Raw genomic sequence first — 22,333 nt, 5'->3', positions numbered from 1 at the left:
CCGTCACTTCCGGCCCGGGTTGCCCTGCGGGAGGAAACCCGGATGTCCCGCCCGGAGCCCGGATGTTGGAGGGCTGCAGCGGGAGGGAGGCTCATCCGCCCGCTGCTGCTGCTGCCGCCGCTTCAGGAGCGGCGGCTACGCCAGGACCCGTCCTCCCGGAGCGCACAGTACCGGGCCCTGCTCCGGTCAGGCCGCGTCATCGCGCGCTCCATGGCGGCCACTGCCTGTGACGGTCTGGCCTCCACCGGCATCGACGAGGCGGACGAGGCGGTCCGGGGGACGTGCGAGGATGCGTCCGTCTGCAAACGGTAGCGGTGTTTTGGGGCGACGTCCTCCGGCACCGCTAAGACGGTGCTGCGGGGGACTGAGAGCAGGCGGAGGGCGGGCCGGCTCCCGGATAAGGGGGGGCTGGAGGAAAGGGGGAAGAGCCCGTTGGCTGCGGGAGGGTGTCCGGTGGCCTGTGCCCGCACCGGGGCCCGAGCCGCTGGGGGGATAAACCTCGGAACACAGTGGCGTTCCACTGCGAGAGCGTGGCCTGGCTCGGGTTTAGCCCGCAGGGCTGCTCCGGACAGTCCTGCCCCTGCTCTAGAACACGGCCCGGCTTCCGACTTAGAGCCTGTTTGTAGGGCAGCGTGCGTGGTGCTGATAGCGGGGTCGGGAACTTCAGTCATGTTTGATATCTTGGTTAATATCCCGTGATATTTTCCCCAGTTCTTTGCTTCTCCTTCTCTGCAGGCTGGGCTGGGAGAGGGGGTCGGTTCTGCTGCTCTGCTGTTCATGGGTGTGAAGCTCCCTTCTGTTATTGCTGCCTTTTGTCCCATCCTTTTGTTACTGGGGTAGCAGCAGATTGTTGGGTGGTTGTGTTTGTTTTCGAGAGTTTGCCCTTTCAAATCAGCCGTAAGGCCAGTGAGTTCTGCTAGAATGAAATAGCACTGTTGTCTGGGTTAAAGTGGTCTCCAGAAGCTCTGGAACTAGGGCAAACAGCTCATAGCGTGGTGAGGGGTATGACTAAAGTGCAGTTTGCGTGTGCTCTGTAGAGCTGTGGGCAGACAATTCCTGTGTTTGCTGGCCCTCAAGGAGGAAACATTTGAGATTAGGTTCTGTGCCTGCAGAAGTTCATCCAATAGCGCAGAGGCCATTGAAAAGTTGCTTGTTTAATGTAGCAATAGCTAAAAAGTTAACTATGCTTTATGTAACTTCTTAATTGAAGTAGTCCCGTGTGTTATTGTGAGGGTGCTGAGGCACTGGCACAGGGTGCCCAGAGAAGCTGTGGCTGCCCCATCCCTGGCAGTGCTCAAGGCCAGGTTGGACACAGGGGCTTGGAGCAAGCTGCTCTAGTGGAAGGTGTCCCTGCCCATGGCAGGGGTTGGAGCTGGATGAGCTTTAAGGTCCCTTCCATCCCAAACCAGTCTGGGATTCTGTTTGATTCTGCAGATTGTTGTAACCTGTCTCTCCATGTACTCTCCCAGGCCAGAGAGTGACCTCTTCAGCCTGTGTGTATCTTTTACTGTAAATCTCAGTGGCCTTATTTCCTAATTCTCTCATTTTCCCCCTCTGCTGGACAGGTTTGCTGTAAGTGTTGGCTACTGGAAGGACCCTTACATCCAGTATTTTGTGAGACAAGCCAAAGAAAGAAAAGCACCTGAAATCAATAGAGGCAAGTTGGCATGTGAATGTGAATGAAGATTGTTCAAATGTGTTCTTAATTGCTCTGGAAGAGCACCTGGCAAAACCTTTCTGTACTGGGTATCGTGGAGCATAGGAAATTTGAATCAAAACTCTTCTTTGCTTTCTGTGTTCTTAATGGAACGTCTTTCTGTGCCTCAGGGTGCAGAAATCCTTACAAAGCAATCAGAAGTGTTGTTTTGACCCAGGACATTGGGGTGTGTCTCTGCAGATTGTGCTCCCCAGCTAAAATTGTTCTGCTCAGTTCCAGGTGAAACTTGGCTAAAACTTTTATTGGAAGGAATCTTGATTTATCAGTACATCAGATGTTGTTAATAATTAAAATCAAACAAACCTTTTAGGTGTGTTAAAGAATGCATTATTCTTCCTAAGAAAAGCCATTTTTAAAAGGCTACCTAAAAATCTTAACAAGTGTTAATCATCAAGTGCTAAGTGAAAACAGTAATGAAAACCAAACCTTGTTTCCTGCTGCTGTTAACAGGCTATTACGCCCGTGTCCATGGAGTCAGTTACCTGATTAAAGCTTTCCTGAAGAAGACAGAATGCAACTGTCAGATTGTAAATCTGGGGGCTGGCATGGACACCTTGTTCTGGAGATTGAAGGTAATGACACTTGGGAGTATTGAGCTGGGCTGCACACAAGGATCTGTGTGGAAGCCTGGAGTACTCTTCTGTGAGGGCTTGTTGGTGTTACGTTCTGTAGTAGGGCAAGGAGTAATGCAGCCAGGCTGTGTCTTTCCTCACGTCTGGTCTTGCTTGGGATTAATTTAGGTACCTTTAAATCTCGGTGCAGTTTTCACTGTTATTTACCAAAAAGTCTGTGACAGGAAGCTGACCTCTAGTGGACTTCCAGGAGCAGAGCTTGATGGCACCTTTGCCTGTCTTACCCTATATTAAAGCAGGAATAAGGTACCAAAGTATAGGTTTGTAGAAGCTCGATTTTAAATGTTACTTTATGTATGTAAATGTGAATTTATATATGTAAATATACATATGTCTCTCTGTGTTTATTAACTCATAAAAATGCAGATTACTCCAATACTATCTGATAGTATCATTTGACTGCACACACCTCTAGTTACCTTCTCATTAGCATTTACATCTCTTCATTTGATGTCTGGAAGAAAGTCCAAGGCAGCTAGATGCCTTTTGCTCAGTCACAGTCCATTATATTTCCTTCAATAGAAGGGAAAAAAGAATGACTTTGTTTCTGAGAGGTGAAGCTTTTTTCTTACCTGCATTCCTATGAAAGCTGTCACTACACAGTTTTATTAACTTTCTGTAGCAGTGATTTTAAAAGCTAAAGCGGGGCCTCTAGTTCCAATTCTTTCTCCTTGTGAAGAGGTGTGGTGTCATTAACATACAGAAGATGGGACCCAGTTAACTGAACGCTTCAGTGTTCTGGCTGATTCAATCTCCTGTTTAGAAATTCATGAGGTTGACAAGCTAGAACTTGCAGTGCAAATCCATCACAAAAGGATTGCTGCATAGGGAGAAACTTGGCACAGTTTATCCATCAGGGTGTCAGATAGTGACAATGTGAAATGAAGAGGTTTTCCCTTTCTTTGTAGCAGAGGAGTACTGATGTGTGTTTAGTCTGGATGTCTGTTTGAGGACAGGTTGTGGAATGTGGTCACTTTCTGTGTAAACCTGTGCAAAATGTTCCTGGTTCCCTTCTTAGAAGAATATACTGAGGCTGCATGGTAAATGTTGTAATAGTTTCCTGTTGCTGTGCTCTTCTAGATCCTGATAGTACATTGTTGGAATACGTTGTTCCAGTGATCTGGTGTCTAGGATTGCTGCATTGCATAAAAAGCTAAATAATATCTTTAATGCTTAGAGCGCATTCTGATGCCTCTCAACTGTTTTTGTGGTTTTAGTGGGGTTTTTAAGCTGTGGGACATTGTTACACTACTGTTACCAATGCCAGTGTAAACTAGACCAGAATTGTTCAGGACTTAAGGAGGTTATATCTTGTCATGTGCATGTGAAACTTGGATGTCCCTAATTCTAGGGTTTCTCTCCAATTCGCAGGATGAAAATCTTCTCCCTAGAAAATATTTTGAAGTGGATTTTCCAATGATAGTTGCAAGAAAAATACATCACATCAAGTAAGTATGGTGTAAGCCTGAATTTAGCTGTGTGAAACCGAGTGTCATTCAGCAAAATGCCAGGAGTGGCAAGCTACAATTAATTACTTCAGCTCTCTTCTGGGAAACTCATTTTAGAATGGAGGTTTCATTATACAGGCAAGTCATACGTGTGGCTCTGCATCCACTGTTCCCCACTGTAGAAGCTGATATGTGGAAGCTTTAGGGAGGCAAGTAGGCATTACTCTTAATTATGTAAAATAGAATGGGCAGGGGAAGCCTCACAATGATTAGAGGCCATTAATTCATCTTCTCTTACTGTTGGCGACAGTAGTAAATTCCCAGACCTGATGTTCAGTTAGAGAGGTGGGATAGCTGATGTGATACAGGCATATTCTGTTTGAACTAATACATGAGGGCTTATGGAGGATGCTTGGAGAGAGTGTCAGGAATCCTCTTGATAGGTTGCCTCAGAACTTGAGTCATTGGTTCTAAAACTCAACTGCAACTTAGTAGTAAGTCGAACTTGCAGACGTTTGTGTTTCCAGTAGAGGGCAGAGGTATCTCTTGTCTGTTTTTAACACACACACACACACACACACACACGCATTTATATGTTAAAAAAATCAAATTGTATTCACACTGTTAAACCAGCTTAACTGCTCAGAGATGCTTCTTCCTTCTTCCCACAGATCAAAACCTCCCCTGTCAAAACCAATTATGGAATCCCATTCAGGGGACTCTCTTCTAATAGGTGAGTCATCCTAAAAAGAAGTCTGCAGTGTTCTGCAGCACTTTTAAAACTTTTCTGATCATTTTGTTCTGCTATGTGGGCAGGCTTTTAATGTTTGAAATGTGTTTGGACAGAGAATTGGGAGGGAAGAGAAGCTTCTTTCTTCTCTTACAGACTCTTGCCCATTTGTTCTGTGACATATTAGAGATGTCTTCTCTTGAAGGGGTTTTAGTCTGCCAGAAAGTTGTTGGGGTTTTTTCTCTCTTCTATATAGCTTAAGTTAGGTTTTCTTTTCTGCCACAGAAAAAGGAAAGTGCTACTGATAGTCATGTGTACTGGATTAAAATATCTATGGAGTGTTTTCTTCTCTCTTCTGTCTCATTAAGAGCACAAGTCTTTAAATTTAGCAGTCTTCACAGAAGAAAGAGCCTGCAGAGTCCATCCTCAGGAACCAGAGCCACCTGTTTCATTTTAGTAGTAAGAGGACATTGTGGAGTATGCTTGACCTATCTTGGCTTTAGCCTCATTGTGTTTGAGCCAGGACTGTAACTTGAAAACATCTTTACTTGTGGAAGAAATCCTGGGTTCTGTTGAGTAATGTTTTTAGTGCAGTATCTGCTATTTGGGCACTGTAGTAGCTGCTTTGGACCCTTTAGGAGGAACTGTGATTATCTGTGTCTACCATACCAATTAACTTGTGTTAGCAGATGTGACCTTAAAGCAGAGCCAGCAATGTTTTGTGTCCTGATATGATCACATGTATAGGTGCTTTTAATAAGCATGATTCTAGCTCAGGGTCTGGGGGGCTTGAAAGAGCCTTCCAAAGAGTGAGGAAGAGTGCAAAGAGTGAGGAGGTGCTTCTGGGGGCAAGGTGTAGGTGCTTCACCCCACAGCTCTTTGTGCTTTAACTTGGATCGGAGTACTGCCACGCACTGACTTGTTTGTGCATTTTAATGCAAATTATGCACATTTTATTGCTTCATATTAGAGGCTCTTAACCTACCAACCTTTTAGATGTCATCTGAGTGGCAGAATTCTCATCATGCATTCAGGTCTCAAAAGATGAAAGCCCTGTGCCCCATCTCATTAAAACTGCTCTTAAGAACCACTGTGTTTCAGCCGGGAAACCTTCTTATGACATGTCTCTTATATACAATGAGATCTGCTCTGCTAGCACTGTTAAAAACACATCACTACAAGGTCGATCAGAAGGGTTTGATAGTATTTGTGCTGCTGAACAGCTGTAGATACGTGTAGTACAGCAAAACAACTGCCAAGTTATCAAGTTGCAGTGGTGTGTTGTAATCAGAAGCTATTAATAGCAAGTTGCAGCAGCCAACAGCAATTGACATATCAGTGGCTTATTTTTCTAAAGCTGTTTCTCTTGTTCTTTCTCAGTGCTGGGTTTTAAGTACCCTAGGGTAGCAATTTTACAGTAAGCAGGCTGATGTAGGCTTTACTACACTGAGATCTTTGGGATGTAACATCTTGTCAGATAACTTGGAGCTGGTGGGAGTGTGTTGTGGAATCCCAGTTTGAAGTGGCACTCAACAACCACAGGTCAGTTCAAGTGAAATCCATGTGGGAACTATCTTGTAAGGGCATATTAATGGAACTGCTTCATATGGAAGTGCCACAAGAAGAGGCTGTGGAATAAGTAGATAAATAGTCAGATGAATAGAGATTTCTTACATATCTAAAGGAACTTGACTATGGATTCACTCAGCTACTAACTGGTATATACCTTCTTGTTTTAAAACTTAGGACCTGAGAACTGGAAGGTTGTGGCTGTGGCTCAGATGGGCTGCAGGAGAAATCTAGGGAACTCCAAGCCAGTAGGACTGATATCTCTACTGGACAAATGAGTAGAAACTCTAACAGACAGACTTAGTGGAGCACAGGAGTAATATAATGTGTTGAGAACGAGCCCACGTGGCTTTTGACAAGGTAAGTTATGCCTCACAAACCTATTGGAGTTCTCCGAGAGTCAACAGATATATTGGGGAAGGACATCCAATTAATCAGTGCTTGAATTTAAGAAATGTGTTTTGGCAGCATCACTTACCAAAGTGTGCCAAAGAAGTTGCATGGTTTTTGCAGGGGGAAGGAATGGTTCTCATATGGATAAAGAGCTGGGGATGGAGGTTAGGCATATGCTGTTAATTCTCATTATGGAGGGAGATGGAGATCTGTGCTTAAGGATATGTTGTTGTTCAACACCAAGAAATAATTAGGAAAGTGGAGTGATCAGTGAGTGGCAGCTCGTTGGCAAGTCCCAACTCTTCAGAGTGGTGAAGAACTGTGGAAGAATCCTGTTTTTTAGTGAGTTGGTGATAAATTCCATGTGGATTAATATCAAGTGATGCACATGGGTGGAAAAAATAGTTGGTGCCTCACATGTAAATGAGACTGTCAATGCTGGATGAATGTTGCTGCCCCCATACAAGATCTGGGTATTGGAATAAATAGATAGGTGAAAACAGTGGCTCAGTAATGGGACAGAAATCCAGATCCAAATGTAAGGATTCTAAGAAAAAAGATAGGAAACAGCATAGACCCCAGGATTAGCAGCACATGTTTGTGCTCTGTCTTTTCCCTAGGTAGCTGCTGTTGGCATCTGGGAGAGGCAGGATGCCAAAGTAGGGGGACCTTTGGTCTGACCTGATACAGCTCTTAGACTAATGCAGTGTCCTGGGAATGCCTCCTGTCTTAGGAAGCGTAGTGGGGCATAAGGAAGCAGCATTTCCAGGTAGGGGAACGTTCCTTATTTCTGTTGGTTTGGACGTGAGATTGTCCTGGCCTCTCCCTCTGCCAAATCAGTTCACAGAATTATCGAATGGTTTGGGTTGGAAGGCACCTTAAAGCTCATCCAGTTCCAACCCCTGCCACGAGCAGGGATTTCTTCCACTAGAGCAGGTTGCTCCAAGCCTGTCCAGCCTGGCCTTGAACACTGCAAGGGATGGTTCCACATTGCTCTCTTGTGTATCAGGAATAATTTGCTTAGATGCTTTGGGATTTGAGTTTTAGTATCGATGGATATCACTCTTTGTTCTCGTCCTGCTTTTCTTCTCACACTAAATGTTTTCATTTCATGAGGCTAGTGCTAATAGACACCTTCATCAGCTTCAGGACAACATCTGCTTCCTCCTTGCCCTTTACCCAAAGCAGTGACAGCATGGCTTGCAATTCAAGGGTGGGTATCTGTGGCCTCTGCCCTTGAATGCAAGAAAATGACACTTGTCATTGAACAGCTTTGGCATTTTCTAGGAAGTGTGAGGTCTCCAAGGGAGAGCAGGGAATCTGTGCAGTGATTTGACATGGCTGTGGCTATATCAGGTTAAATAGTTTTCAAAGTTCAACGGCACTATCTGGTTTATGGTGCAGTCACTGCTGGGAATGTAGCACTCCACCTCTGCTACCTTGCAGGTGCTAATTATGCTTTAATGAGCTATTACCTTTCAGTGCCATTCAGTGCTTCCTGCCCCATCTAGTCCAGTTGGTTGGTTGAACTTCCTTTTCACAACATTTCCAAGCTTGCCTGTGACAGTGCCCAGGGGTGTTGGCAACTGGCCTTGGGGATGATCCTGCATGTGCAATACAAGCTAAATGCCTTTGTGTTTTGACACGTACCCTGTTCTGATATTGTAGTTAAACAACCTGAGTAAGACTTTATCGTGGCTGTGAGTTGCAGAATAGGTTGTATGGGCTGGTTGCTTGTAAGGCTGCTAAAGATACCTTAGGATGAAAATCCTAATGAAATCGGTTTGAGTCAATAGCATCCTGCATGCTGTCTCTTGGAAAAGCTCCAGGAAATTGTTTCACTGGATTCTTGTAGCAGAGGAAACACTGCTTCCTGCTCCTGTGATGGGTTATGTAGTGCTGCTTCAGCAGGTGTGTTAAGGTAGCAGGTGAGTGACTCAGGGCCGCTGTAAATCAACATTTACTGGCATGTTTTTGTGGAGAAAAACTTTATTGCAGGCAGGTCAGAAGGCAACTATAAATAACTGCTGCTACTCTTCAGTTACCAAAATGATGTCTAAATTTGGAACACTTGTATTGTTATTTCTATGCCAAGAGTCATGGAAAACACTCATCCAGGTGGTATGAGCAGAGCAAAACCTTCTCTGCTGCGTTTCGCACAGATAACAGGAGCGTGCACCTCAGCTGAGAGTCTCTGTTGAGCAGAGGGGGTGGGCTGAAGCAGTGGGGCTCATTTGCTTGCTCTCTTTCACTGGTAGAACCCCAGCCTGGTTTGGGTTGGAAGGGACCTTAAAGCCCATCCAGTTCCAACCCCCTGCCACAGGCAGGGACACCTTCCACTAGAGCAGCTTGCTCCAAGCTCCCTTGAACACTGCTAGGGATGGGGCAGCCACAGCTTCTCGGGGCAGCCTCTTCTCCCCTCCCTTGTATTTCTTAAATGAAATTGGAATCTGGTATTTCTCAAACCCTCATTTCAGACAAGTACAAGGGAGAAACTTTGCACATAGCTGAACGTGCTGAGTGTGAGCATCACAGAACCATAAGGTAGCTCCATGCTTTAGAAAAGAGCATCATGACTAACTTTGCTAAAAACCAACATGAAGTATTGGCGCCTGGGTTGGAATTAGTGCTTTGAATGTGGGCTATTCAATGGATTAAGCCACGAAATGTTGCTTGTATCCCAGTGTTAGGGCAGTTGGCCCGAGTCACACCACGGTGGCCTTGACGTACATGTTAGTGCAGCATGGGAGGGTCTCCATCCCAGCCAGGAGGTAAGGCAGCAGCGCTCCTGGCAGCACAGATCTGCTGGAGTGTGCAGGGCTCTCCTCTCTGCCGAGGTCCCTGTGGCAGATACCTTCAGAGGGGTGAGACTGCAGTGAGAAAAACAGGTAAGGTTTTAACAGCAGAGGAATTGATTCAGTTAAAAGAAACTTCTTGTTCATAAGAAGAAATCAATGGAGACCACGTGCCTGTGTTACCAGGCCAAAACTTGCTTTCTCCCTCCAGCTGCTCTTTAGGGACAGGTATTGTAGAACACACTTGTACCAGCGCTGCTCAGTCAGGGTGGCAGCATGTTTTCAATGTTTCATTCCTAGAGCATCAAGCTCTGCAATAAAGTAGAAATTGGTGCCATATCGTGTGCCAGTACATCATTTTCTGAGATGTTTATGGCTGTACTTCGACTTTCAGCCTCCAGGCTGGGAGCAACAGCAACTCCAGCTCTCAGCAGTCTTGCAATGAATGGCTGCTATTGAGTGTGAAGTGATGGAGCTGTTGTCTTTTAAAAGACTTTTAAAATCTTCAAGTTATTTGTCTAGTTAGGTGTCATCTCTTTGACTTTAGCTATAAAAGGGTATTTTTAATGCCATGTGCAGGCTAAAGGTGGAAGCTAGCAGGAAATCTTACAAGGAAGTTTGGAGGAGGCTTAGCTTAAACTCTTTGCTCTTGCTTTTTGTCCTTGCGCCTCTCCTTGCTTTTTAAAATTGACTAGTGTAAATTCCGTATTTTCCCCTCACATTTCCTTCAAGAGAAAAGTGTGGATTATAAATGTTAAAATCTACGAATTCTGGAAGTATTAAATGAGGTGCTTTCAGAGATGTGTAAAGTGTACAATTTTTAGCAATTGTATCAGCTTGTGTGTACTGCGTGTGCTGCTCTGCCTCAGTACTATCTGTGCTCGTGTTTGCCAACAACCATCAATGGAGAGTCGAGGGAAGCTGGCAGCAAAATGTGTGGAGGAACAAGTACATTCTGTTTGAATGGACCAGAGGAGGGGAACCAGGCAGCCGGATACTGGGAATGGGAGTGAAGTGATTGTATTTGGAGTGAAAGGCTTCTGAAGAGAGGAGACAATCTGTTCCTCGTCAGCTTTCTTGGCCTTTCAGCTGCAGGAACTCCTGTGTTAAGGCATGAATATATTTGGCTTTAAGGCTTGAAGACTATTTCCACTGAACCAAATCATCCTTAAGGAAACCTGTTCCACTCTGGTATTGGGTTGGTTTCTCCCCAGTAGTTAACTTTGAATAACCAGGCTATGGCTGCATGGCTGCTTATGTTCACTTGTCTACAACCTCCATCTCCAGCTGTCTATCTACTGGGCTGCACAGCTTGGTGCTGAGGATCTCCAGGTTGCTTCCTTTGGCTGTCCCCTCTCCCACCACGTCAGAGCATAACAGAAGTTCTGTGGCTTGTTCATGTATCACAGGCTTATTGAAACCAATGGTAGGAATGGTGATTGCTTTTGGAGAGTGGTTTTCTAACCTGCTCCTTCCTGTTCTTCAGTGATAAAAATGCTTGAATCAACGTGGTGCGAGCAGGAGACATTCAGTTCTACTGCTGAAGTGTCTGTACTACTGCTGTTACTGGATCACTTAAAACCTGTTGTTTATTTCTGGTTATAATGAATGTGTTTGTGTGGCCAGGTCAGTGAAGCTGGACAAGAAGATTGCATTCATTTCATGCTAATCGTGGTGCTGATGCTCACCGTGTGCTCTCTCTGGACACCGAACCAACCACTATATAAATACTTTCCAGTGTGTGGTGAAGGGTTCTTGTGTGGCTTTTTTTTGATGCCATTATCATGGCCTTGATGTAATAACTGAAATAGAAGGGAGTGGGAAGTAGTAAAGCTATTACAGAACATGCACATGGAAAAAAGCCTTGACTCAAAATGTTGAATCATTTGCCGCACAACTTTTTTCCCTTTTTCTCTTTTTTTTTTTTTCCTCCTGTAACTCTCTATGAACAGTTCTGGTTCCCCTCTCTGGTCAAAAACGTTGCTGGAAAGATGCTGTTGTCACTTCCTAGTGCTGTTTTCAGTTGGTCACTTGAAAACTAAATGGAGATGCATCTCCCCCACTTTGAAGCACTGCTTCAGTTAAGAAGTTGCCTTTTCCCCTCCACCCCTAATGTTTTCTTTCCTCTTTTGTTTCCTCTCCTGCAATGGAAACCCTTTCATTCTGCCTCCTCAGCCTCTTGGCTTCTCTGGGTCTCTTCATGTAGCTCTTGTCACCTGCTCCTGTGTTACCATTCAGGAGCTGTGTTTGGCTGCAGCTGATCCCAAGCCTGCCACTGCAGGCATATATGGATTTGCCACTTCAAACTCTCACCGTGGGGTTTTTCAGTGCTTAGCTTATTTTATCTCTTGCTCTGTTACCCTTGTATGGTAAGAGAGGAAGCTTTGTGCTATTTTGTCCTAATGGCTTCACTCTAGTAAAGTTGAAGCATGAAAGAACAATGATCTATTCCTGCAGAACTTTGTTTTTAAGTGGGTTTGATGCTGCACGTGCAAAGTGCTTTTGTATGGGGGCTGGGCTCATCGACTGCAATGCATTGCAACTGGTTGTCAGAATTATTGATGGCAAGATGCTCGTGTTGCTGCTGGCTTCCTTCCAGTTCTTCTAGGATGGCAAAGCATCTTTTGACTTTAGTGTTAGTTCCTCCTCCATGTTGGAAAGCATTTGCAGGAGCTTGCTGCCTGTTGTAGCCCAAGGTGAATATTTGTTTCTCAGAATACCTTTTCTAACTGGACTCCCCACTAAATACCATTGCTAGAGCATACAAAAAAGCTAAATGGTAACTTCTTTTGGCACCAAAATCTGTCTAATACTCGTATATATCTGTCTGTATCATTAACTGATATAGCTGTGTCTATTGTTTGGAACATTGTTACTCTTGCTTAGTTTTTCAGGAATTTATATACTTTTTTAAATGTAGTTCCTCATGTACATACACTGGGTCATTTAAAAAGACTTTACAATCAAAACAACTCCCCACACCTTTAATCTTCACATTTTTCTTCTCTCTGCATTCCTTGAAACCATGGTAACGGGTGGGATAACCCATCTGCATTAGAGTGGCTGCCGAGTGAAGGAGGAGGCTTGTGGCAGAGTCTGATGCTGATATATCACCATCTGTAAACCACAGCAGGCAGGTAGAAGGGCAGTTAGTGTTCTAGAAAGAAGGGTTTGCTGTTGATGCTGGGTATGACAGATCAAACCTTCACTTCAGATTCATGTGTTCCTGTGTAATTCTTAGTTGCTAATTTCACTTTCCTTCCTGTTTGTAACCTTTAGTCTTTCAACACTTTCAACTTGCAGACTCTCACAGCCTGGACTCCAGTCGATATTCCATACAAGGAGCAGACCTCCGTTTCTCATCAGAGCTGGAGGAAAAGCTAAAGAAGCATAACCTGGATGTACAGTAAGGTTATCTTCACTTTCGGGGGGTTTATGAGGGCTCATGGAAAGTACTCATGAAGCGAGTCAAGTCAGGCTTGGGCATGCAGTAGCTGCATCCAGTGCTCATTATGCCATTTCCATGGTTACCTTTTCCTGAGCCCCTGGAGCAGTAGGAATTGTGCAGACACCTCCTGGAGCCTGCTGGCACTGCCGGGACTGTTCCAGAGCTCCACGGCTGAAGCAGGGTTGTTCCTTGTATAGCCTGTTCTGCAAACTGCATTTTCTTCCTTCCTGGGAAGATCAAACATTGCAGAGCTGTTTGCTCCTTGTTCTTAAAGCACTGTGGGGAGTGAAGCATGGCTTCTGTGAATGAGCTCCTTGTAGCTGGTTCTCTTTGGGGTCTGTGATCCTTTCGCATGAGTTCAAGCTCTTGTTGAAGAGCAGGAAGCTGTGATTCCTTCTTGCTTTCCCCATCCCTTGCCCTGAAGGGGATGAGTTCCCTCAACAGCCATTTTCTGCCTCAGAGCTCACATGAGTTGTCTTTCTCTACTTCATGAATCAACTCTTTTAGAAATCTCTCAAAGAGTTACCCCTTGCTTGAATTAGGTTGAAATTTAGTCAATAGAATTGCAAGTTATTCAAGGGGAATCTCTAACTAGAAATGTATCCAAATGTCATAAATTGCCTTTTGAAAGAGTTGGTTCAGTTGCATTTAGTTTCATCGCTGAGTGATGGGCAGTACCTAAAGCAGCGAGCATGTTCCACCCCATGAGCTGTATGAGTCAAGATTTCTGGGAGCTCAGCTGCTAAAATGAAGAATAATTCTGTCAGTCTTCAATTATTTCAGAGTTTTATCTTTGTAATTATTTTCTGTTGCCTCCACTTAACCCCCCTGTTGTTCCCTCCACCTTTGACAAGTGATTGCCATGGTGTCTTTTGAGAATTGAACTCCAGAAGCTAATACCTGGGGGTTTATTGTTCAGGCATTAGGTTTCTGGAAGGGGCAAGATTTAAGTTTTTAGAGTGGATGATGGACATACCTTTCAAATATAAGATATATAAATAGCAGCTATCTGGCTGGGTGGGAGAGAGCATATGGGCAAGCAGAATGCATCAAATTGCCATTTAAATCTTTACACTTCCATCCTCTGAAATCTTGCCTTGCTTGCCTACATTGCTGCTCCTTGTGGGATTTCTCCTGCTTCTAGTGACTTTTTTTTTCCTGTTCATTCTAGCAATTAAAAGAAAACTCCATAATTCTGAGCAAAACTACTCGTATAGATGTCTATTTTTCTTTCTCTGTGGATGGAGGGGGAAGAGGCAATGTGCAAACTGTAGATTGCATTTTGCTAGATAATAAAGTGGAGCTTATTTTGCAGATACTGAACACTTTTGTCTAATTAAAATTCTTCATGGAACTTCTTTCAAGAGAAAACTTTTTCCATTTTTATTCCTAATTTAACTGATCCCTGAAAGAGAGCACATCGTGTATACAGGGAACAGTTCTTCTGCAGCATGACTTTCAATATGCACTTCAGTTCATGCGCACAGCTCAGAGAAGACTTGGAGAATACATGTTCCTCAGTAGTGTGGCTGACTATGGGGAAATTGTTTCCCAAAGTCTCTGTGTTGTAACCCCAGGAGTTCGCTGTGGTTAATTCATTGCCTGACAGAAAACCCAGTTCTGGTCAATTGAAGTGATTTTATTCAGTCTTAAATGTGTAGTTCATAAAAAGGGTAGTTCTTTTAAGCGATTTTGGGAACATAAAATTACTTTGCTTATAATTCTTTATAGATTTTACTTGTTCTTTTGCTAGAAATAGTTCTCCTGTGTTTTGTTTCCAAGTTTGCCAACGCTGCTGGTAGCAGAGTGTGTGCTGGTTTACATGACCCCACAGCAGTCTGCGAGCCTCCTGAAGTGGGCAGCCAGCACCTTCCCAGTGGCGATGTTCATCAACTATGAGCAGGTAAAACAAAACTGGCACTTTTAGACCTGAGTTATTGTCATCAAGAGTGGGAGTTCTGTGTGTGAAACAAGAGTGGGCCATGTCCTTTTGTAGAGAGAGCAGTTTCTGCTGTCATGTGTTTTACCTTGGAGATGGGGAAGCTCATTGTATGCAATATAGAGCTATTCTGAAAGACAATTTCTGGATTATGTTGAGCCGAAGTAGTTGAGACTTAATCCATATGTGGAAAAAACCACAGAATATTGGTTTAACTAAGACAGAGGAAGAAGAAATGGTGCTGAATGTCGGATGTGAGTATGTAACATTACATAATTGCCTCTCCGTGTTCTTTGCCAAAGGGGAGCAAAAATCACATCAGCGTGAACTCAGCTTCTCTCTATGGAAGTAAATGCTGCTTGGGGGGAAGTAGGTGGCTCCAGGAATTAGAAACAGGATCTTCCAAGCTGTAAATCACTGCTGGAGAGCTGAACCAAGTTGTCAGCAACTTGAAGCAGAGTCAGTTTTCAGTGCCCAAGTCCCAGTGGCAGCATTGTCGCCAATTAAACTAGCACTCAACTTGTAAACCTGAGGTAGCTGAGGAGATTGTGGCAGTGGGAAATGAGACCTGGTGTAAGAACACGAAGCTTACTTTAATGTTATCCTGTACATTTTGTGACGTGGACAATTCAAGAGTTTAACCAAGTTACTGCTTTTCACTGGGATTACATTCTTTTCGGAAGGGGGAACACTTTTGTCTCCTTCTCTACCTGAGGTGAACATGACAGACCGGTTTGGACAGATCATGATTGAGAACCTGCAGAGACGACAGTGTAACCTGGCTGGGGTGGAGGTCTGCAAGTCCTTAGACTCTCAGGTAAAAGGGGCACAGAGCTTTGTGTGTGTTTGATATCAAACTTAACCTGTCTGCAACTTCTTCCTCTGTGTGTGCAGAGGCTCAGAGCAATGGCCAAAGCAGGGTTGGTGGAGCAGCTGCTACCTGCTGAAATCCTTTCCCATCCCCCTTACACGGTTCCCTGTAATCAGTGCCATGGTTTCCTGTTATCACTTTGTTTGATAACTGTACAAGAACTGCAGTAGATCACAACACAGCTCCATCTATCCCACTGTCCTCTCTGCACAGAGGTTAACAGCACATGCTTAGAAAAGAGTGTAAGAGCTCTTCAAAAAACAGGTCAGGCAGACGGCATAGAAAATCCTTAGGGAAAAAACTGTTCTCTGGCATTTTTCCTTGAGTTGTCTGAAAACTGTGCTGCTTGTTTACTTCACAGAGGGAACGATTGCTGCTAAATGGCTGGGAAACTGCACATGCCATTGATATGATGAAAGTGTACAGCTTTTTGCCACAGGCCGATGTCAAAAGGTATTACTGATAGCTTGCTTGCAGCCAAAAGTCATCTTCAGATGCCATTTCCAAGGTAGTTTCACATTGATATGTAGTACGGGATCCCCTGCTATAACGGAGTGGAGGCTCTGTGCAGATGCTAAGTAGACAACATATCTGAGTGGAGCTCTGCAGAGCCTGAAGGCTAATGCCTGGAGCAGCATTAATGATCCAGGGGGTTATTGCTGCCAGGAGTAGACTGGCAGTGCTCATGATTTATTTGGGTGTGATCTAAAGCATCTTATGACAGCAGTTTGCAGCTAAAAGATACTACAGAAATGCTGTGTTTGTAAAGCACCTAAGGTGGTTCTTGTGGATATCCAGCCTCCACAACACTAGATGCGTGCAGTGGAGTCCTAAAATAGACTCGGAACAGGCAGCCACTTTTCATGTCCCCAAGGGAGATGACATCCAGGTCTTTGCTCCAGGCCTGGGTGAGACTACTTATCTGTTTGCATTTTCACTACGAGTGGAAAATGGCCAGGCCTGATCTTCCCTCCCTTCTTTCTTGGCAGCATATTTAGGTAATGAGCCAAGGCAGGGCAGTAATGTAGAGCTGTGACCTGGTTTACTGTGCAGGCAAAGAGGGAGAGGGAGGAGAAGTGTGCCCAACAGCGTGGTGTGATTATTTCTCAACAGATGGATGCATCTTCCATTCATACCATCTTCAGGAGCTAGGCTGCTGGGTCTGCAGACAGAGCTTAGTACACAGAGGGTATAACCAAAGGCTGTTGTAACATTAATCTCCATGGATTTTACAAAGTTTTTTGCATTAAAGAAAAGCTAAAGAGGGGGAAACTGCTTTTATTGGGTGACTTCTGAGCTATAGAATGTGAAGTGTGAATTACTCGGTCATTCATTAACTATAGCTGGAATTAGCCAAACCAGTTACCTTGGTCAGAATAAGTGTTCACATATGGGGATTTCTCAAAGCGGGGAACTGAACAGGTGAGACTGGAAGTCATAGGTTGTTTAAATGGGAACACTGGCTGTGTGACTGCACCATGTGGCACTTGTGGAGAGGCATAACTTGTGCTGTTTTCTTGCAGCATTTTTGCCTACCTTAGATCTGTTCAGCTCCTTCCTCTTGTTCCAGGTGCTGAGAGATAGGTTACGTAAACTCTGTCCCTTGGTATTAATGAGGCACATAATGCTTTCTGTTTATGGAAGTGTTCACAGAGGCGGCCTTCTGCAGCATGTGCACATCTGTAAAGAACTTTTGCCCCACTTTACCTCCCCAGTAGCAGCCCTTCCAAGTATTTAGCATGGGAATTAAGCACTCTGGTATTCAAGTAGAGAGAAAGAGAGGAATGTGCCAGGTTAAACTTTTTAAAGCAAGCACAGCTTGGGAGAAGTTCTCCCATTTGTTTGGTGGAAGACATTCAAAGATCTTGCTTTAAGAAGCCTAGGCAGGAGCCATTTTAGGAAAACAAATCCTCAGATCTTGTATATGCCATTTGGTTTGTGCTTCATCATGAGCTCATGTGGGAGAGTTGTTAGAACGGCACTGGTGTACCCATCACTCTTCCAAGACATAATATGGACTTGTTATTGTCTGGAGAAAATGCCATCTTCAACTGTTCACTGTAATCCTTTGGTAAAGATAAATCTCCTTCCATTACGATGTACTAGTGTGTCTGCTTACATCCAGCAAGATCAGGTACATGCAGTAAAAGGGGTTAGCAGACAAGTGCTGGGGTTTGTGAGAAGTTACACATATTAGTCCCCAGACGTGAATTTCCAGGGCTGAGAAGTTGGAAACATCTTGTGGGTTGCTTGTTTCATTCATTGACAACAAAGGCAAGGAGTAGTGGTATCTTCACTGTGGACAAATACCTGTATTAATTTACTAGAGGGGTAACTGCCTATTTACCCTGGTTTTCACATGAAAGAATACATTAAAAACTGTACCGAGGCTCCAGCTGGCATCACAACTTGTATTTTATTCCTACAGGATAGAAGGACTTGAATTCCTAGATGAAAAGGAGCTGTTTGAACAACTAATGCAGCACTACTGCATCTGCTGGGCTTCAAAGGACAGCAGCAATCTGGGTAATGTTCTTCAATGCCTAGTAGGTGACCCTTCACACTGAGATCTGATGTGGGAAGGCTGGGACTATGCACACCAGATGTGTGACAGAAGCGCCCCATCACAGGAGCGGGGTCTGCTGCTGTGTCACTGGGGCTGTGAACACCTCCCAAGGGGTGTCTCGTGGCTGTTTCTCCACAGCCTTTTGAGGGTTTGTGTAAGGCATCTGAGTTGCCCAGCAGGAAGCCCATGCAGTAGAGGGGAGTTAGAATCCTCACACTGAAAGATGCCGTATGGGTTACCATAAATAACTGCCTGCTTTATACTATCAGTGCTAATTGAGAGGTTTACAAATCCCAGGCATGTAAAGCACCATATGGGCACACAGTATATGAAATCATGGTGTCCTGACAACGTAAAAATAAATCTGCATTCCTTAGCCCAGTCTTCTTCTGCACTGGCCCCATTTACATCCACTTGGGACTTCAGGTTTTCTGTGCTCCTTTCACCTGGGGGAGAAAATTCCCTCGAGATCATGGTTCAGGCAAAGGATGGGTGTCTCCAGCCCTTCTTTGTCCAAATAAGAAAGACAACTCTGTTGCAGGCTCAGTTTTAGCTTTATTTCTGTCTGCAATTTCAGGGACTTTAGGCTTTCTAGAAAAATTCTCTGCCCACCATTTTATCCCTTCCTCTTCTCCTTCTCTGCCCTTCCCTTGCTCCTGACAGAGCAATATTCAGGAACAAATTCTATTGTGTGCTCCTGAGCAAATGGGATAGATGTAATTGGCTGAAGCTGTGCAGCGGCAAAGCGTCTGATACAGCTGGTAAAACTAGATCTTCAATAGCCTGCTGTAATCGAGATGTGAGCTTGTGGTCTCTGCCTGCCTGAATCCACAGCTTTGATAGTGTTGAGCCGCAGAAATGGGGTTTCGTTTGATTTCTTACAGCTAAAAGGTGATGCCTGTAATACAGAACTAGAGGAGCTAAGGCCAAAATGTTCCCCAGCTCATAGCAGCCAGTATTTCTGGGAACTCCAGCATTATTCTTTGCTGTGATGAGAGGAATGTTTAGGACAATTTGGGGTATTGAGGTTGTGTTACAGTGTACCTTAGAAGTCAGAAAAGACAGATCTCAAAGGAGGTAATCACATGTCTAATGCATGGCTGTGCCTTAATCTAAAGCGGCTTTCCTTTATCCAGTGTGAATTCACTGCCCTCTTTAATGGTACTTTCCCCAGCTTTCACTTTTTAAATGTCATGGGCAGACACTGTGGTGTTCCTTCTGTCACGAAGAGCTTCAGCACTCCTTCAGATTGGCTTGTTCACATTAATTGCTGCATCACAATCAGAAAAGGGCTAAAAAAGTACAGCTCAACCTGTTTCCTCCCCTCCCACCGATTCCTTCGTGTTTTAAGTTGAAAAAAAACCCAGAAATTCTCAAAGCATCCTTCTTCCCATGTCTCACTGGCCTAATAGTAGTGAAGTACCTGTAGGATAAGATTAAACACTTGTTTCTCCACACCCCCTTCTCAAACAGGTCTTGCAAACATCGCGTTCTGATGGGCTTGCTGAAGGGAAGCTGAGCCCAGAAGCCACAGTGACTGCCTTCTGCCTTCTGCTGGAGACAAGATCACAGAAATGATGGGACTTTGCATGTGCCAGCTTCCATCTGGCCTCTGTGCAAGCAGTGCCAGTGCAGGAGGTGATGGGTGCTGCAGGTGTCACTGCCCTGTTGGCTTTTGGGAGTTCTAATGGACTGTTGGCACCCATTGGGAGCAATTGTTACCAGGCAAGACTTTCCCCCCTTTCCCAGATACACAATGATGGACTTCCATAAGATGTCAGTAACTCCTGTTTAAAAGTTTGCCTTCCTTAGTTTAAAACTGGAAGTGAAGTGTTCTGGATGATACCATTTTCCTCTTTTTGTCTTCTTGTGGATGTGTAAAATGTATTTGTGACAGGAAGCTGGAAAGCGCACGCTGGTGAGCTGCGTTATTGGGTATCTCTGCACTGTGCATGGCTGATCATGAAAGTTAAATCCTGTTCATTCTCATTATGTGGAGGTTTCATTTTTATGCAGTGCCACCGTGTCAGCTTTCTCCAGGCTTTAGTGGTGCTGCAGGGCTCTCACTGTACTGGGTGTGTTCCTGTAGTTCGGAAAGAAGAAGGGGAGGTGTGGGTCTTGGTCAGTGATGTACAAGAAGCTGGGTGATGTGAAAGTAGGCTTTATTTAACTGGGAAGGGCTTAGCTTGGCAGTTCACACTGGGCTGGTGAAGGTAAGAAAGAGATGACTCTAAATTTGCACTGCTTCTGGTAGTATCTTTACACCAGTTTCTCATTCTTCTTTTCCCTTAAACAAAACAAAATCCCAACAGCAGTGAAAGACCTTTCCCTATTGTTTGAGATGGAATCTTGCAACCTTCCTATGAGAAAAACAATAAATGTTTAGTATTTATAATTTGCCCAGTGTCTTACTCATTGGAAATTACTTATTTGTATCTGCTTTAGTGACTGCCTTTTTTCCTCTTTCACCAAAAGCCTTGCCAAAAAGGGTATCTTTCTAAAGCAGTTGCAAGCATAAGCAACAATTTTCATGCTGTGTGTGACTTTCTGTGGTGTGGGAATACCTGGCTTTGGAAATAGTTGACGTGGGCTTGGACTGGAGATGTGGGAAGGGGATTACTGAGATACCAGGAAGTAATGAATTCTCAGAAGTGCCAGTGATAATTGCAGAGGAACAGAAGCAGTAAAAGGAAACAGCCTTCCCTGCACTGCCCTCCTCTCCATCACTGAGTTTAGTCACTGGCAGCTACAGGCCTCCTGCTGTCACCTTTGTATCAAGCTGGTTTCTTGAATGCCAGGGCTCAGAAATACAGTATTTGGTTGATGATCTGCTCGGTCTCTGCAGAGTGTTCACACAAGCTCTGTGTCCCCAAAGGGAAGGGATGGACTGTGCAGTTATGAAAGGAGCTTATAACCTTTGCTTCCTAGATAACAATATCAATGGTATGCTGATGCCTGCACGTTTGAGATGTTTGGGCTTACCTGCACCCCTCTTCCATGAAGAGGTGCGTGCAGGCTGTATCTGCAGTAGCGTTGAGCCTTTCTCTGTGCAGATGCAGGAGGCCAGGAGGGCAGGTTTCATTTTTACACCTTACCATCCAAGTGCCTTCCTGAGCACAGCATCTGTGACCAGGGACTGCAGGGGTTGCCTCTGGGTGCTTTCCCACGCAGTTGCCTGCTCCCTGGACTGGGAGCAGACAGGTTCTTGGAAGCAGGGGCAGTTATCCTGCTGCATTCAGTGGCCTGCAGCTTCTGGGTTTGCCTTCTGGTTTCACACTGTGCTTACATAAAACACAAGAGTGTTTGAATATTTCTCAGTCCCGCTGTGCAGCTGCTCTGCCCTGCTGCCTTTGATATTCTGCTCCTTGATCTCTGTCCACAAACAGCTCTGATCTGACTTGCTGGCATTGGCATCACCTCTGTTGGGTGCTGCATGAGCACTTATGGGACATGGTGTCCTGAAAAACCTCTTGATTTCAATTAGCATGCAGAAACTGTCTGAAATAGCTGAGTCAAAGGTGCTTAAATATGAAGATGAGAGAAACAAGACAATGTGTAATGTCACAGATGTGCTCATAGCCAAGTTTGACATGTTACTTGACAGTTAATCTCTCTGTTAGTAAGAACAAGGGATTAAAGAAACTGAAAACCCACCAACAAACCAGAAGCCCTGTAACACCCTCTGCACTGCAGGAGTCTAGTGCAGTGACTAATGCTTGTTCTGTGGCAGCAAGACTACCCTGCTGATTCCTTTTCAGTAAGATGAATACATTTGATTTAGTAGTGTTAAAGCCCATCTCTACTATCAGTTTAATTTTGGCAAAACCCCTCTTGGGCTTCTTTATGAGGGGGAGCTGTGGTCTTACCTGCTCGGGAACAAATCTGTTCCCTTTGAAGCAGCTGACATCTGAGATGCAACCTTTGAGCTGTTGAATTTGTCATATCAATGGGCCTTGAATGTGGCTCGCTGCAGGAGATGGTCCTGTGCTCTGTCAGTTGCTTTTGTTGTCATCTCTGTCATAGTTTAATCCTGTCTGTGTTGGGAAATGATGTCTCTGCCAGCATGAGGCAGATGCTGCTGGAATTGCTGCTCATCAATTTCTATTTTAGGTCCCTGTATAATTTGTTCGTCTGAGGGAAGCACTGAAGGATGTGGCACAGGAGCAGAGCCGGGGCTGTGGGATGGAAGGCACGATGGTGCCCTGTTTGCTCTTCCTCTAGATGA

General features: G+C 44.6%; 1 protein-coding gene across 1 annotated transcript; it reads left to right on the top strand.

Annotated features, from left to right (window-relative positions):
• Positions 1–204: 204 nt before the first annotated feature.
• Positions 205–20,503, top strand: LCMT1 (leucine carboxyl methyltransferase 1). Its single transcript, XM_062614777.1, has 11 exons — positions 205–308; positions 1,566–1,657; positions 2,168–2,289; positions 3,721–3,797; positions 4,469–4,530; positions 12,588–12,690; positions 14,515–14,635; positions 15,387–15,488; positions 15,904–15,995; positions 17,971–18,068; positions 19,582–20,503. The coding sequence occupies exons 1-11, from the start codon at positions 211–213 to the stop codon at positions 19,602–19,604; spliced, it is 990 nt and encodes a 329-aa protein (XP_062470761.1). The 5' UTR covers positions 205–210; the 3' UTR covers positions 19,605–20,503.
• The last annotated feature ends 1,830 nt before the right edge of the window (positions 20,504–22,333 follow it).

Source organism: Pezoporus occidentalis, unplaced genomic scaffold (assembly GCF_034315485.1).
Source record: "Pezoporus occidentalis ecotype Australia unplaced genomic scaffold, CSIRO_AGI_Poc_V1 ctg178, whole genome shotgun sequence".
Taxonomy (NCBI): domain Eukaryota; kingdom Metazoa; phylum Chordata; class Aves; order Psittaciformes; family Psittacidae; genus Pezoporus; species Pezoporus occidentalis.
Note: the sequence above shows the minus strand (reverse complement) of the source record. Positions and strands in the feature narration are given on the sequence as shown.

Bases quoted from the DNA above. Each gene is read 5' to 3' on its own strand.
- LCMT1 (XM_062614777.1), top strand. From the start codon at position 211: ATGGCGGCCACTGCCTGTGACGGTCTGGCCTCCACCGGCATCGACGAG. The intron at 12,691-14,514 runs GTAAGGTTATCT...TTTGTTTCCAAG, and splicing joins AAGCATAACCTGGATGTACA to TTTGCCAACGCTGCTGGTAG. The intron at 15,996-17,970 runs GTATTACTGATA...TTATTCCTACAG, and splicing joins CCACAGGCCGATGTCAAAAG to GATAGAAGGACTTGAATTCC.